Below are 16,243 nucleotides of genomic sequence, written 5' to 3'. Positions count from 1 at the left end.
AATTTTTCATAGGTTTGTAGCAGAAATTTTGTGTGTTTGTTTTGACAGAGCCCTTCCCAACCCCAAAATTTCCCTCATTATTTTTATGCACCTTTTCTGCATCATTATTACTATTATTATTAATGCTAACAATAATAATATCTGTTGAGATAGCAGCTCATTTCTCAATATTTTTCAGAAACGTTGTGTTGACTTCTATAGAAATGAAAGTGACTTTATAAGTTTCTCGGAAAGTTACAGAGGAAACATTAGCTACCTTGATAAGCTCAAGGTAAGTATATAAGTGTCTGTAAGTTCAGTACAAAGTAATTATCTTTTCATGAATAATGTATTAATTTTTGATTTCAGACAACATTATCATCAAAATTCCCACGTGATCAAAGTGATGGCATCCTTTGGAGTTTCATTTGTGACCTTGTGTGCCCTGGGGGAGGAGCTACAGAAAATGGTCTTAGTTTTCTGAATAAATTATTTGGCAGCCCAGAAATTCAAAATAGTAGTCCTGTCCCCTTGGATAAAGTGAACCTCCTAGTTCCCAGCATTCCAATGGCATCCTCGGCTAAATCATCACCTGTTAACTTGGCAGGTGGGAATATGATGATGAGTGCGGACATTGCTGCTGCATTATTTGGAAGCGGAAAGTTTCCATCGCCTACATCTCTCATGGGTTTATCTGCAGAAGCTAGTAGGTCTTTAATTGGATCAAGTGGTATTAGCAACATGTTTATGCCACCTTTGGGTTTTAAAATGGATAATATTAGTTTATTGAAACCTCTTACAAACACAGTTTCTAATCCAGTGGCAAGTACTTCAAAAGCTTCCAGTCCTGTAGCTTCCAGTCCTGTTTCAGACACTAGAAGTGCATCACCAGCAAAGACACCACAGACTGAACCTGTAAATCTGACAGCTGCAGAAAGTACTGAAAAAAATTCTACAATGATAAACATGGAAACAACATGAAACTCCATGTTTTAATTTTAATGTTGTAGTTATTATAGTATTTTAAAACTGTAATTTATATTTAACATTTTCTAAGCAGTTCACTTTCCCAAGTGACAATTTTCTATTTTGTTGACGTGTGATGAGGGATATAGAATATGGACCATTTTGGAATAGTGCAGGTAATGTCTGTACATTATGTACAGGCTGGATAATATGACTGGAAACACTTGTTTGATTTTTGTATTATCGGAATACACTTACTTTCATTGAAGCAACAGAAATTTCTGTGCAGACATTTCTGGTTAAGGAGTTCTTCATGTCTCAGAATCTCCTTTTAGGGATTGTGTGGATAAACTGTGTGTTTATTTTAGAATTACTGGTAGGAGTCAGCCAGCAAAAGTGACAACCTGAGTATTACAGATATGTTAAAACAGGGCTGAGAATTGAGCACAGTCCCTTGTGCTTTACAGGCAGTGCTCTTTCTTGTGGAATCAAAGCACTTGACACACATCATCTCAGTAAGTCAGTATGACACTGTGTCTCTCCTTTCTCACCATATCCATATTGGTCTTCGTTTCCTTTTACTGCCATTGACAACGAGAAACATTTTACTGAAACAAATGTACAGTAATATTTTTATTATACAGTGCCTTTTACGTTCATGTTGTGTAATACATATGTGATAAAACTGAATGGCTGATGTAAGTTTTGAAAGGCATTATGAGGGAAAAATATGAATTTACTTATGTAGGTTATGTAATAGTGACATTAATGTCATGGGGTTCTTAAAAATTTTGTCTTCATTGTTGTAAATAAAAAATTCTTTGCTCTGAATAGGATATTGAAACTGGTGATGTAATATTTATAGTGGGTCAGTATCGGTAAGTGTCTTATTTTGATTTTCTGAGCTGTAAAATCATATGTACTCTCTGATGCATTTGATGATTTACCAGTACCAAAGTGATGGACAGTACAGGATGAATGTATCCCAGCTAGTTGGAAAAGTTGCTGTTATGGATCTTCTGGCTCTGTACACTAAATTATACATGGCTTAATTTTGCCTGAGATTATTTTAGAAAATTTGAGTGTGTCCTGAGATGCTACAAGTGTTGTTGTGTAAAGTTAATACTGATCCCTTTGAGTAGATATGATGATGCTATAATTTTTTAAACATTGGACCTGGCTTTATACTTTTTGGTGTATGTTGTTTTTCAGGCGTTGGAAAATCCAGGATGGAATGTAACAATATTATTTTTTCATAATTTTCATAATATTGTTATTTCAGACATCGTTTCATCTCTGTACCTAGCTTATTTCAGACATCGTTTCATCTCTGTACCTAGCAGCAGACTCATTCTGCTATATTCTAGAAACAGTGGAAATATCCGTTGTAACTAAAGTAATTTCCTACTTCTTAACAACATTGTACCATTTTAGACTTGTATTATTTAGTCTTGTACTATTCAACACAATTTTTCCTGCCTGTGATCAAGACCTTAAATTAGTTGCTTTGTGAATCTGAATAATGTAGTCTTCTGCTCTTTTCCTTTGCTTTATGCAACTTATACCTCACATAATTAGTTCTGAGAATAGTAAGAAAACTTAAAGTAATATATCCTCCAATATTAAGCACTTGTAAAGGTGTGGGATGAGTATAAGACATCTTGAAGTGTGGAAGTTTAGCACATCACTGAAAATATGCCAACATTACTTGGAAAACTGTGAATGAATAAAAAGATGTGCATCCAAAATATTAAAAATCATACAGTTACTAAGCCACATAGATAACAGCAATTGACAAGTCTGTTGTAAATAGACCTGGATAAATTATTGCAAGATAGCAAAGAAAATTTAATGATAATTCAACATATTACAGAAATAAGTTGCATTTACATAACAGGCCCATTTGTGGGATACCATTGGTTAAGGTATAGGTTGCATTACTAAAATCACAAATTTAACAGTTTCTTTAAACAAAATTTTATCAGGAATATATTAACTATTACAGAAAAAATCCTTTTATATGTTAAGCGGGAGAGGGGAGGGAGCACCTATATGGAACACAATCATTCTTTATATCTCTCTTTAGCTTGAATAACAGCCTCCATACTGAAGAAATGTGGGGGCATCTCATAAGTCTTGCTAGGCCCAACTCTAAGCATGTGAAGAATGGCAGGAAATTTTGTTCTGGCAACAGTTGGGATGTTCTCCGGCTCATGTGAAAGCCAGTGGTCATTTCTCCTGTTGATTTTTGTATCAACCATGAAATCTCCTTGGAAAAGAGTCTGATTTGCTCCACTTCATTAATTTCCAATGAACACAGAAGAAAACTGCAGCAGCCGACTTGTTTTGCCCTATCAGTCTTGAAAAGCACGTCTTTACTTTCCGTGTTTGGAGTTTATTTTGAATGTCCTCATTGACAATTCTACTTGTTGTTGGTCCACTTACACCATTAACGATTGCCAGTGATCACAATAAATGCCTGGGATTCTCTAAAATCTGCATTTGACCTCTCAAAAACTGCAAGAGTTCTCACAGTGCAGACTTTCAAATGGCACTCCCTTGCCGGTACACGGAAATATTTGTTTAAGTGATGTCGAGGCAGATATTTTGTAGCAATATCGTGAATGGTGTCTTTCCATTAATTAAAGAAGTGAATTATACCTGCGGCTGAGAGACCAATTTTGAAGGCCTTTTGCAGTCGAGCTTTTTTTAAAGTCAGATACAGTACTTTCTTTCAAGAACTCGGGCATTATGAGATTCGGACTGGTTACTAAAAACAGTTGGAGGTGACCTCTGGTGGAAGCAGGGTAGGATGTTTAAATTTGTCCAAATTTTGGTCATGCACCCTGCAGAAGTCAGAAATGTGAGTTCAAGGATTACGTGCTAGAAGTTAAAACATAAAACAATAACTGTGGTAACATCATCTGAGGAATAAGCTGTAACACAAATAATAGCTTGAAAAAATGAAAGTTGGTGTACAACAGTATTAATGTGAAATAATGACAGTGTTGTCCTAAGTTAGCATTGCCTGTATGGGTGCATCCTTTTTCAGCAGACACCACTCAGATCTTTTTATAAGTACAATTACATGAGCAGTATTAGAAAGAAGGAAATTTTGGAGCTCGAAAAGGCTGTTACACATATTATTTTTGGCACTTTAGTTGAAGATTAACTTTTACATTTTCTCAAAAGCAATTGTTTTGTTTGTAAATGATGTGTCGACAGAAGTGCCGACACAGTGTGATTTGAGGGGACCGCAATGCACACTATAAACACACGAAGGATGGCGTGAGGTCTGAAACGGGATACGTAATGAATGCTATAAAGAAAAGTAAGTAGCTTTCGGAATACTTAACTTTAATCCATCCTTGTTGTATACATCGTTCTTGATGAGACATGCTTTATACTATAAGTATCAATTGCTATGTAAGGCTAATGGCGCCTTGCTAGGTCGTAGCCATGGACTTAGCTGAAGGCTATTCTAACTATCTGCTCGGCAAAGGAGCGAGGCTTCATCAGTGTAGTCGCTAGCAAAGTCGTCCGTACAATTGGGGCGAGTGCTAGTCCGTATCTCGAGACCTGCCTTGTGGTGGCGCTCGGTCTGCGATCACACAGTGGCGACACGCGGGTCCGACATGTACTAATGGACCGTGGCCGATTTAAAACTACCACCTAGCAAGTGTGGTGTCTGGCAGTGACACCACAGTAAATCCATAACATGTGCCTATCTGAAACTATGTGAATGCATGAAACATTTGTTTGAAAAGATTTCTTTATAATGTAAGTGGCAGCAGAAAGGTTTTCCTTTCATGTGCCAAAAACAGCTGATTAGTGGTGACAGTGAGCATTTTGATTTTTTCCCCCCCTTCCACTTGCACATGTCAACTTACTGGATGTTTTAGGCAGCTTAACTATGATGCCCACACCTAGTTATCACACTACAAATGTAAAACTTGCGAAAGTAGAGACTGAACAAGATGATTTCAGCAGCCGAGTCACTGGACTGAGGAGTGTGGTTTAAATCGCTGCATTCCATCATGACCTCAATGTTCAGATAATAAGTTGGTGAATTTCAACTGTCCTGTAGTGTGTGAGAATTGGTCAATTCCCAGTTGAACACTAAAATTGTTTTCTAGGTATCGTTCTTGTATAGGTGTTTTCTCTTGTCAGTGTGAAGATCGTGTGAACTGTCTCATTTAAGTTGCTACAAGTAAACAACAGGCTGGGGACGGCTATACAATATGATATATGAACTCGTTGCTTTCTTGATATGGCTTACAAAAATTCTCTTTTGTCCATCTTACTTTCTCTGGCATCTGGTTCATTCCATTGCTGCAGAACAAAACTAATTCTTCCTTTTATTCTGTATGTCAGTGTCTGTCTGTTCATTGTATTAGGGAAGTTGTGAAGAAAACTGACTAAGGATAATCATATTTTAAAACTGAAGTGACCAAATATTTTTCCTGTAAGTGACATTTTATTGTGTTGAATGATATCCAGCAAATAAATGGTCAGTTAATTTAACTCTCATCACTCTTGCCGTAGTCAGTTCTCTATTCTGATGATTGTACAAGCATTGTAGACCTTTGATGCCTTTTTTACCAGTTGTATTATTAATTGTTTCATACAGTAAGTTGTGTGCAGTTAAGGAACATTATTTAGATTTTTGAGCCTATTTAATAAACCCACATATTTTATTTCTGGATCTTCAGCCAATGTTTATTAGCAATTTTTCTGACGTTATGTCAGCATGAGTGGGTGGAATTGTTTGAAGTTCACCCTCCGTTTGTGGTGGCTGACAGGAGTTGAGCCCTCTTCCGTAGATTTATATGTCTGTCGTAAAAATGTGTGAGGGCTCTTCTCTGGTGAGTACTGATGTGGTCAGAAAAATTGTTGAACTAACATTGGTCAGAATTTTGAGGCAGAAGCCAAGAGGCATCAATAAGTGACCATGAAAGCCTCAACAGTTTTGTACAAATCAGCTGTTAAGATTTGTTTTAAAGTAAGCACACATGATTAAATCTCATATGATCATGATCTCTTATTCACCTCTCTTATTTCTTCAGTATCTGACTGTAAAAGTTAGCATATAATCTTCCAATGGTGTACATGTTTCTGTCTGGTTACGTTTATGATACTGTTTGGTATTTGCTTGTGTGCTACCTTATAAGGGGCTGTTTGCGTATAATTTTGAAAATGTAATTGTTTTAATACCTACATAAAATATTTTGCTATTTTTTCATCTTTCCTTCTCAATTTCTTAATGACACACTGTATTACCATTTTAAAAAAATCTGGGAAGCAAGTGTGTCTGTAGTAGTAGTTCTTATGATCAGTTCATTGAAAGTTTTTGCCACATAAAATATCAGGTGCTGTTAGCATGCTGTATCAAATATTTCACAGCTGCTGTTGTTTTGTCATTATACTTTACTGCTAGACTGTCCTGAAAGTTTGCTTTGTCTTCAAAATAATTGGCAGGGCAAATGAAACAAAATACTTGACATTGTATTGGTTTCAAGAGAAAATTCCTGTTGTGTGTGCCTGTCAATTCAATTAGAAATGCAAGATCTCATACCCACTGAGAATCCTCAAACTCTTTTACCATCTCCTCACCCTTTTATTTTTTTTTAATATCCATGAATAGTGTTATGTTTTCACTTATGTTTCGAATACAGATTGACACAGAAGTCTGTTAACATTTGAAAATTCAGTTCTTCACAGTAAAAACTGACATACATGCTTGAAATGACAAAGTGTTTTATTGAAACAAAAGAATGTGCACAAAATGACCAACAGGGTGCTTCATATGTTACAAAAGCAGTAATTAACATAACAGTTTGTTTTTAGCAAATATAGTGTTCATTATAACAAATGATCAACATGTTGGTTGTCTTCATCAGCAATACCTGTATTTGAGGGACAATGTTGTGAACAACACTGCTCAGCCTATCTTTAGGTAGGTTAGAAATTTCTGTTAGATCTTGTCTTTTAGCATCCCTTATGAGGTCAGGTGATCACGATGGCCTTGCGACTTCCAGTTAACTCCACCACCACTGATCTCACAGGTTGAAGTCTGGGAACCTGAGAGGCCAAGCATGGTGGAAGTGGTGGCTCATCATGCAATCTTCATCAAATTGTGTGCCCAAGAAATCTTTCAGGCATGTAGCAATGTGGGTTGGAGTGCCTTCCAGCAGGTATTTATCAGCCAGGCTAGGGACGGTGCAATTTCATAACGTATTGGTGTACCTTGCACCTGTCATGCTGACAGTTTGAAAAGTAGCACTCTGCATTTCCTTGAAGGAAAAGCGTCCAATCACAATTGATGTAAATACACCCTCACGACAACTTTCTCATCATCCTATGGGGTTTCCACAATGGTTCTAGGATTTTTGGTTGCCCAAATTATGCAGTTATGGGTGTTTTTGTCCTTTTGAAGAGGAAGTATTTCGGAAAGAGGAATTTCCACCAGGCATAAAATTGTTGTGGCAGTTACAAAGCATTGTTTCACAGACGCAAGGATACATGACTTTCACTATCTTGAGAGGTACGTGATAACTCAGTTTTGTTGCAGCACTATTATGCACTACATGATTTTCATCCTTGTAGTGCGTCACCGGGAAGAGTTAGAAGTCGAGGAAAAAAAACACATGATGTGTAATCAGTAATAGTAATAATTTTAAAAATTATTCTTACCTCTTTATCTCTGTTCTGTCTTATCCAAGAAGTTTGGCTTTCCTTTTTGTACTATTCAAATTGATGACAATGTTCTCATGAAACAACTGGAAATGTCATTTTGCATTAATTATACTTATTCAACACCTATAATTTTATATCACAAAACTGAGTGCCAGTTTGTTTATCAATGAAAAAAGTAATTTTCTTCCTAATGTGAGTTGAAGCATAAGGATTCATTAAGATTTTCAGTTTGAGCATCTTAACTGCAGCCATTTTTTTCTCACTAATTTTGTCTTGTTACTACAAATAAGACCTCAGCATAGACAATTATGTCACAAAAAGTCAGTAAGTAATGTTGCCGTGTGTGTGTTGGTTTGAAAAGATAGTTGCAAGAATGGATAGGAAGCTTGGGGGGGGGGGGGGGGGGGGGCTTGTGGCTGGCAAAATAGTGGAGGGAGGTACAGGCAAGAACTAAGAGCACTCGTGTCCACAGTCACTTTTGCCCATCCCTGGTGCAGATGATGAAATGCTTGTGTCTCGCTTGTGATCATGAAATTGTTATGCGGGTTGCAATCAAATACCTCACCTTTGTTTACTCTGTGTGTGATGTTTGTGTGCGGAAGCTGAATTTTATTGGAAGACCTTATTCTCTCATTCCATAAGGATTCTCTATAACATGAAAAAAAAAAGTACAGAAGAAAAGCAATAAACAATTATTGTTATTGTCACTGTCTGCTGGAAAGAGAGAGAGAGAGAGAGAGAATGTATGTGTGTGTGTGCTGTTAGGTTATTCTGATAGAAGTGAAAAAATTTTGTATAACACATAATTATATAACTGTATATGAGGACAGATTGCTACTCACCAGATAGAAGAGACTGCAGACAGGCACATAGGAAAGGACGACCCAGTTTTGCCATAACAACGGGAGCAAGTCAAATGAAGGTATTTGTAACAGAAAGAAAGATGCTATTTTACTTCACTTAAATTTCTGAATTGATAAGGAGAATTAGCTTTATTTGTGTCTTGAATATGACTCATTAAGTATCAGTGATGGCCAGCAGACATTTCGTAATTATTGGTTTTGTTACACTGCCTTTATTTTGTTTGCAGTAGCATATTTCACCGAACTTTAACCAGATAGAAAATTTAAAAAAGAATGCTACTTGAATTAGTATTGTGTGGTGGTTTTTCACATCACCATTTGCTAAAGTAATGATAAAACATGTATTAAGATAGATCACTACTTGGAACAGAAAAAGAGGCAAACTTATCAGGGTGCATCACTGAGTCTGAGAGTGTCCACTAGCTGTTTGCCAGAGGCCTTTGTCTGAAAGCTACCTAGTTATTATCAATTTCTGTTCATCTGTATGCTGTTCAAAGTGGCTTCTAATCAGTGAGTCAGTGGTCTGTCGTATAGCCTGGATTTTCCATTGAAAATAATGGTCCAAGTTGAGCTTAGGAAGTAGTCCAAGAATTCTTCCCAGAAATTTACTGAATTATAAAATTGTAAACTATTTTCTGAATGAAACATGCCATCTAATTTAATTATTCTCTTTGTGTAATAAAGTCTCACATATTAAAGTTTATTGTATTTCATAATGTGTTGAATAATGGTATACATTATGTTGAAGGGTTCTTCCTTTCTTAATTTGAGGAACTTCTGATTTTGAAAACTGATTATGTTTAAATATCAAAATCATGAAACTTCATTTACTGTCTTATATTTTTGCTTCGGAAATTTGTTCAGTTTTCTGTTAAATATTGCAAATGCCTCATTGTATAAATTGTGTTTGTCTGTGGAATGTTTGCAATTGCTTGTATCATTAAATTTTTTAAAAAAATGGTGTGTGTAATGTAGGAGGAAAAATGGTGCCATGCTTGGAAAGAACAACAGCTGGATGAAATTACTACACTTTTTAAAAGATGTATTTCACAGTTGCGTACACATTTCATTTTGGTTGCTATACCTTCCATATTGTGGTATCAAGTCATTTCATTTTATGTGTTGTTTTCATTCAGCAATTTTTGGAGACTGAAGCTGTCCACCAAGTTGATGTTAAAACTCCAGTTTTGTTGCTGTCTCGTCAGTGTGCCATGTCTAACACACCAGTCAACAGCTGCATTCAGTATGCATAAACCATCTCAACTAAACTTATTTCTGTTTGCTGTTTTTTATTTTATCAGTCCTGTGAATATTACTGTTATATGAAGGATATCTTTCATGACAGTTTTAGTGGTTGTGACTATGAAAATATGCTCTGTCCATCATTACCTTGATAATAATCATACATTTATGTTTTTATCATTTTTCCTGTTGCAGTGTTACGTTTTATACAGTTTTGTATTTGCTGTAATAAAAGTAATGTGTTTTGTAAGATTCTTTAAAAAAGGTTCATGTTATCTGCCTTCTTCTTTTGACAACCCTAATGAACATTCAAGTAGTTGGATCAAACAGGTAATGCCATATTAATATATTTTCATGATTTATATTGTAATACTGAAGTATGTTAGCAACACTTCCATGTATCAGACTGAATGCATTCAAAACTGGTCATTAAAGACTGTGACACATTACTTCGGCTTCTGCAGTGCCCCAAATATATATTTTTTTCTTTCAAATAGTTATTGTATCCTGATCATATTCACGTAAGTACACTATTAACCATATTATACCCAAACCCGGTAACTGGTGTAAGCTGATGTGATTAGTAATGTGTGTACACTCCGTTTGCTGTCAATTATGATCATCAATAATGTGGTGGATGCACATATTAAAATGTCATTGTTGACCAAGAGGTGAATCAGTTATTATATTATTACAGTGAGAACTGTTACATGGCTAGTATAACGTGATGTATGATAGTAAACGGTAACATTTCTGTAATTATGTATAACTTACACTGAACCACAAGAAAACTGAAGTGTTTGTAAAGAAAATAATATATTGTTTAACTGCTTGCAACCAAGTCAAGCCACAGACAAGCATTGACTAAAAATCTAAGTTCTTTATGTAAGCTGAACAAAAGTTCTGGCTTTCAAAGTTTACATCCTAAAAGATTTGTATCACTACAGATGAACAGTAATTACTTGCATGATAAATTTGTTCTCTTCCCTGTACTTGTCAAGTCAAGGAAAGTTTGGACTTCGTTGTTGACAGAAATTGAAGGTCAAACAATAGCAGTGAAGTTTGTTGGAGCCGAGTGTCTAAAGACATCAAAGCTGTGCTGGATACAACATGCACAAAGATCAGTGCTGAATGAATATTATGTGAGAATTTTTATTGATAGCTAGAATTTGGTAGTATTATATGCTAGGTCTGTTACGTGTTTCTGTTTTATGTCAATGTTTTGCCCACATATCTAAACTCAGTCAGCAATGTAAGGAAAAGATAGATTGCTACTTACTGTTAAGATGACACGTTAAGTTGCAGACAAGCATAATTTAAAGACATACATTTGCTTTTGGGCACAGTCTTCATCAGAAAAAGAAGAGAAACTCACACATTCATTAAGACAAGCAAGCACACCACATGCACACGACTGTCTCATATCTGGCAGCTCGGTGTAGGAGTCTTTTAATTCTACCTGTCTGCAACTTAACATGTCATCTTAACGGTAAATAGCAATCTATTTTTTCCTTGTATTGTTAAAGTTCCAGTTTGCGGATTATACATCTATATTAATCTTAAAACCAGAAAGCAGAAGAAATTCCTGACTAAATCATACAGCATAGAAAGTGGTTCAAAGTAAATGGATTACCTCTGGACTTATATCTTAAACCCCTGTGGTACAGCTCAGGATCAATATTCAAAACCCAGGAAATAACTTTAGTCACAAAAATGAAGACATAACAAAAGTTGCATCTGTTACATTCCTAGGGTTAAATAGAGTTTAAACTGGAGTACACTTGTTAATTATCTTGTAAGTATATGATTAGATTAGATTTACTTTCATTCCAATTGATCTGTAGTGAGGAGGTCCTCCAGGATGTAGAACATGTCAGAAAAACAACAATACATGAAAAATATTTAAAACTAAAACAAATACGCTAATGTACCATTCCACAGGTCCCAAGTGGAATGATTGTCATTTTTTAATGAACACTATATGAAAGAGTCATTTTACGAATACTAATGCACTGAATTTTAAATAAAAAAGTTTTTTTATTTATTTATAAGGTAATAAATGTGAAATACAACTACTATAATACTTATTTACAATGAACACATTACTGCACTGAAATGGTGCAGAAGTTATATTGTACTTATACACACACACACAAATGAGTTGGTTTTACTGAGAAATTCATCAATGGAGTAGAAGGAGTTGGCCACCAATAAATCCTTTAGGCTTCTCTCAGACTGAATTTCATTGGTTGTCAAGCTTTTTATGGCTGCTGGCAAGTTATTGATTATGTGTGTTCCTGAATAATGCATACCTTTTTGTGCAAGACTAAATGACTTTAAATCCTTGTGAAGATTATTCTTATTTCTAGTACTGATTCCATGAATTGAGCTGTTGGTTTGAAAAAAACTGATATATTTTTAATGACAAATTTCATTAAGGAATAAATATATTGGGAAGCAGTAGTTAGTATCCCTAGTTCCCTAAACAGGCTTCTGCAGGATGTTCTTGAGTTCACACCACATATAACTCTTACTGCACGTTTTTGTGTCCGGAAAACTTTAGCTTGGCTTGATGAATTACCCCAAAAAATAATCCCATATGACATTATAGAATGAAAGTAAGCATAGTATGCCAGCTTTTTCATTTTTATATCCCCTATGTCTGACACAATTCACATTGCAAATAGAGATTTGTTAAGACACTTCAGCAGTTCTGTGGTGTGCTCCTCCCAGTTGAATTTATTATCAAGCTGTAATCCCAAGAATTTAACACTGTCCACTTTTTCTATCTGCTTGTCATCGTATGTTAAGCATATACTCGTGGGACACCCCTTAAAAGTTCTGAACTGCATGTAGTGTGTTTTTTCAGAGTTTAGTGACAAAGAATTGGCTAGGAACCAGTGATTAATGTCCACAAATATTTTATTAGCTGATCTTGCTACGACTACACTTGATTTGCTATTTATTGCAATGTTTGTATCATCGGCTTTGAATTTGCAATACAGATACAGTGCTATTGACATGGCCACACAGAATACAACGTATCATCGTTATTATGATTTAGTTACATACTGAAGCTAAGCTGCTGCAAGGAATAAACATGCATACTGCACATCAAAGATAATCATGTTTGCACTTTATTTAAAAAAAACAGCATGTATATCAGTTTTTGAAAAATCGTGATTTGCACACAGCTGTATTGTCACTTTGCTAAACAACCAATTTTAGTCATAAACAGACCATCCTCAGGTATAATACAAGGTGTGTGACAACACTGAGTTACCTGGCAATGTTGTGCCGTTCTACTTGTGTAGACCAGTATGTTCATAATTTCCAGATGCTCAGTCCCAAGTTTTAGCTGTTTACAGCCACCACACGATTTTTGAGAGCGCCATCAGTAAAGTTGTGTGTAACCAAAAATGGAACAGCAGAATTTAGAGCAACATTATGCCATCAAGTTTTGTGTTAAACTTGGTAAACCAATGAGTGTGACTTGAAAAGTTGAAACAAGTATATGGGGAACTTTCATTATCAAGAGCACAAGCTTGTCACTGGCAGAGTGAGGAGTGGGACTCTGATTCGTCTTGACTGAAAAAAGCTTGAATGAGCAAATTAAAGATCAAAACAGTACTGATTTGCTTTTTTGACAGTAGCAGTATCATGCATAAAGAATTTTTTCCTTCAACACAAATTATCAACCACGAAGATGTCCTTGAAAGGCTTAGGAATTGAGTGAGACTGGACATTGCAGACAAGTGGATGCTGCTTCATGACAATGCCCCATGTTACACGGTCTCTTCCATCGTGGAGTTTTTTACTTCAAAAGGCATTCCTGATATTCCCCACCGCCCCTGTTCACCTTATCTGAATCATTATTACTTTTTTCTTTTCTTGAAATTGAAAAATGACATAAAAGGATGTCATTTTGGGATTCTGGAGAAAATTCAAAGGAATGCGAATGACTTGTTAAAGGCTCTACCAGCTGAAGCCTTTCAGCACTGCTGCCAAGACTGGAAACACTGACTGTGCCAGTCTACAGCTTTGTTGTCTGAAAACAAAATAAAAACTTTGGTAAATAAAAATTAGTCTCATTGCTTTTCTCACACACCTCATATCACAGACTACAGCTCTTAACTGGCATCATGTCATAAATCAACAAATTAATCCAACTATAAACTTGGAGCACTTATAGGATACAATAGATCTTTGGTGAAGCAATTGGCAAGATTACTAATATTGAGTCTGTGATTGAAACTGGATGTTTAATAAAGTGACAATACAGCTGTGTTTAAACCATGATTTTTTCCCAGAATTTATAGAAGCTATAAATCATTTCCTCCTCAGAATAATATACATCAATTATGACGGACTTCTTTCGCAATGTAATATTTTGCTGTGCTACCAAATGCAGCAAGTTCTTTTCCTCTTTTTGCTGAGAAGTAAATGAAAGCTCCTATTTTCCATTTGCCAGCACATGTGTAATTAAAAAAAAAAAAAAACCCTTGTTCCTGTTCAGCCTGGCACTTCATTTAGCAAATCATTTCATAGCAAACAATAGCTTTTCCAGGCAAAAATCAGGTAATGAATTCAGAAACTGATTGTAAGTGGATTCTCAACAGATAACTTAATTGTGAGAATTTGTTCTGACATCTCCTTAAATGCAAAGTATGTAAGGAGAAATTGTTCAACCTCAAAGAAGTAAGCAATAGATGGCATTCAAATGTACTAAAATGTTGTAGAGAATAAAATAATGAGCATGTATGTTCTGTGTTTCACTTGGTGTGGATATATCTTATCAATTTGATGTATATGTAGAGTCCAACACGTACAACCAGAGCAGCACAAGTGCTGTATAGTAGTCTCCACACAATACAGATAACTGATCAGTGTGTGTACAGTCTCAGAATTTTAGAGTGGGAACAATGCAATTATTGACATAAATATAGTGTACAGCGTGCTCCATGGCCTTGTATCCCATGCAAATAGATGTGAAACAGTGTTGGTTCTTTCCAGTGACCACATGCAGTATTAGTGGGCAATAAAAAACATGTGACTGCTTCGTCTGTTCTGTATCGAGTCAGGTGGTGATGCTGATTTCAGGTGCCACTCTGTAGGATGAGTGGTGAAGTGATGGGCTAGTGTCGTCCAGTGACAAACTCGTGGTCAAGAGAAATATTTTATTAGACTTCAGTTACACATCACACCGTTGACAATGTGATGCAGTCATGCCTCACTCCGTCATGGCAGGCAGGTGATGGCTAGCAGGCAGCTGGCCTCCAGCCTCACAAATAGGTACGTGCATCAGTGCCCTGCGTTTCTGACGCCTGGCTGCGCAGTGGCCAGTGGGCCGAGGCCCTGATGTCAGCAGTGCATTTCTTTTTTGTGCTGCATTCTGCTGTCGAGTGCCTGCACCGAGGCAGCTGAGGCCCAGCTCGCGTCTGCCGGTGAGACGAGGGAAGACTTGTGCACGGTACGTGACCTGCTACCCTCTGGCAGGAGTGTGGCAGCAGCTGGTCAGTAGTGCAGGAGGTCAATGGCCCAACCCAGTCTCTTAACCCTTGGCTTCAGCTGGTGGTGCCGTCATCTTGTTGTCTAGTGTGTCATTGATGTCATGGTGGTGCTGTTGGACTCTGAACAAATCTACCTCAAAAGTCACAGCTGTTTGTGTGGCACCATGGCTAATTTGTTGCACTAATACCCAGCCCTTCATCACTTAGCTCATAAGATAGTTCTTGCCCTGTTGTGGTGACCGTTCTGCCCGCTCCAGCTATTACCACTGTGCAGTGTAGGTTTTGATGAGCACAGCTAGCCCGTCTTTTTGTGTAAATGTTGCTATACATTGTGTGTTACTGCACTGCACTTATGAGCCAGTGGTAGCTAATGCACTGATTCATGGCAGCTTTCATTCAAAGTCATACTTGAAACTAGGTATTGCCACTATAAGTCATACAAGTGAGAAATAGTATGCTACACAAGTACAGCATATCATTCTAAATATCACTGGAAATAAGTATTTCAGGTATTACAATATTGTGAATGAGCCACGCATGTGTCTGTAAATACCTTATGTATCATATTAAACTACAGCCAGCTGCAATGAAGTTGGTGGTGCTACTCTGAAAAACAGTGCACATTTGTCTGTGATATATCCACAGTGGCGTTCAACACTGTTTACAGTTATAATTGACTGTCATGAAGATGAATCATAACTTGTTACAGCAACTTGGAGGCATACTTTGCATGTCTAGTGCAACAGGGTGTAGTGTGGGGGAAGGCGAAGAAATGTACAGGGAAATGTCACTTTGAAACTTCCTGCTAGATTAAAACTGTGAGCTGGACTGGAACTTTGACCCAGAACCTTGCCTTCCAGACAATGCACATACTGACAGATATGCAGGCAATATTTCTTTGCAACATCCTTTTTTCCAGGAGTACTATGTAGTCCAGAAAGCTGTACAGGAAAATTTCTCTTAACTTTGAAAAGTAAGATAGAAAGG

General features: G+C 36.6%; 1 protein-coding gene across 1 annotated transcript in view; it reads left to right on the top strand.

Annotated features, from left to right (window-relative positions):
* The window catches only part of LOC126483677 (MPN domain-containing protein), a 163,362-nt gene extending 155,311 nt beyond the window's left edge, over positions 1 to 8,051 (top strand). Inside the window, exons 9-10 of the mRNA XM_050106757.1 lie at positions 179 to 271; positions 349 to 8,051. Of these exons, the coding sequence (XP_049962714.1) occupies positions 179 to 271; positions 349 to 960 (705 nt within the window). The 3' untranslated portion in view covers positions 961 to 8,051. The remainder of the gene's footprint in view (positions 1 to 178; positions 272 to 348) is intronic.
* Positions 8,052 to 16,243: the final 8,192 nt, after the last annotated feature.

Source organism: Schistocerca serialis, chromosome 6 (genome assembly GCF_023864345.2).
Source record: "Schistocerca serialis cubense isolate TAMUIC-IGC-003099 chromosome 6, iqSchSeri2.2, whole genome shotgun sequence".
NCBI lineage: Eukaryota > Metazoa > Arthropoda > Insecta > Orthoptera > Acrididae > Schistocerca > Schistocerca serialis.
The sequence above is the reverse complement of the archived record's forward strand: the minus strand, read 5'-3'. Positions and strand labels throughout refer to the sequence as shown.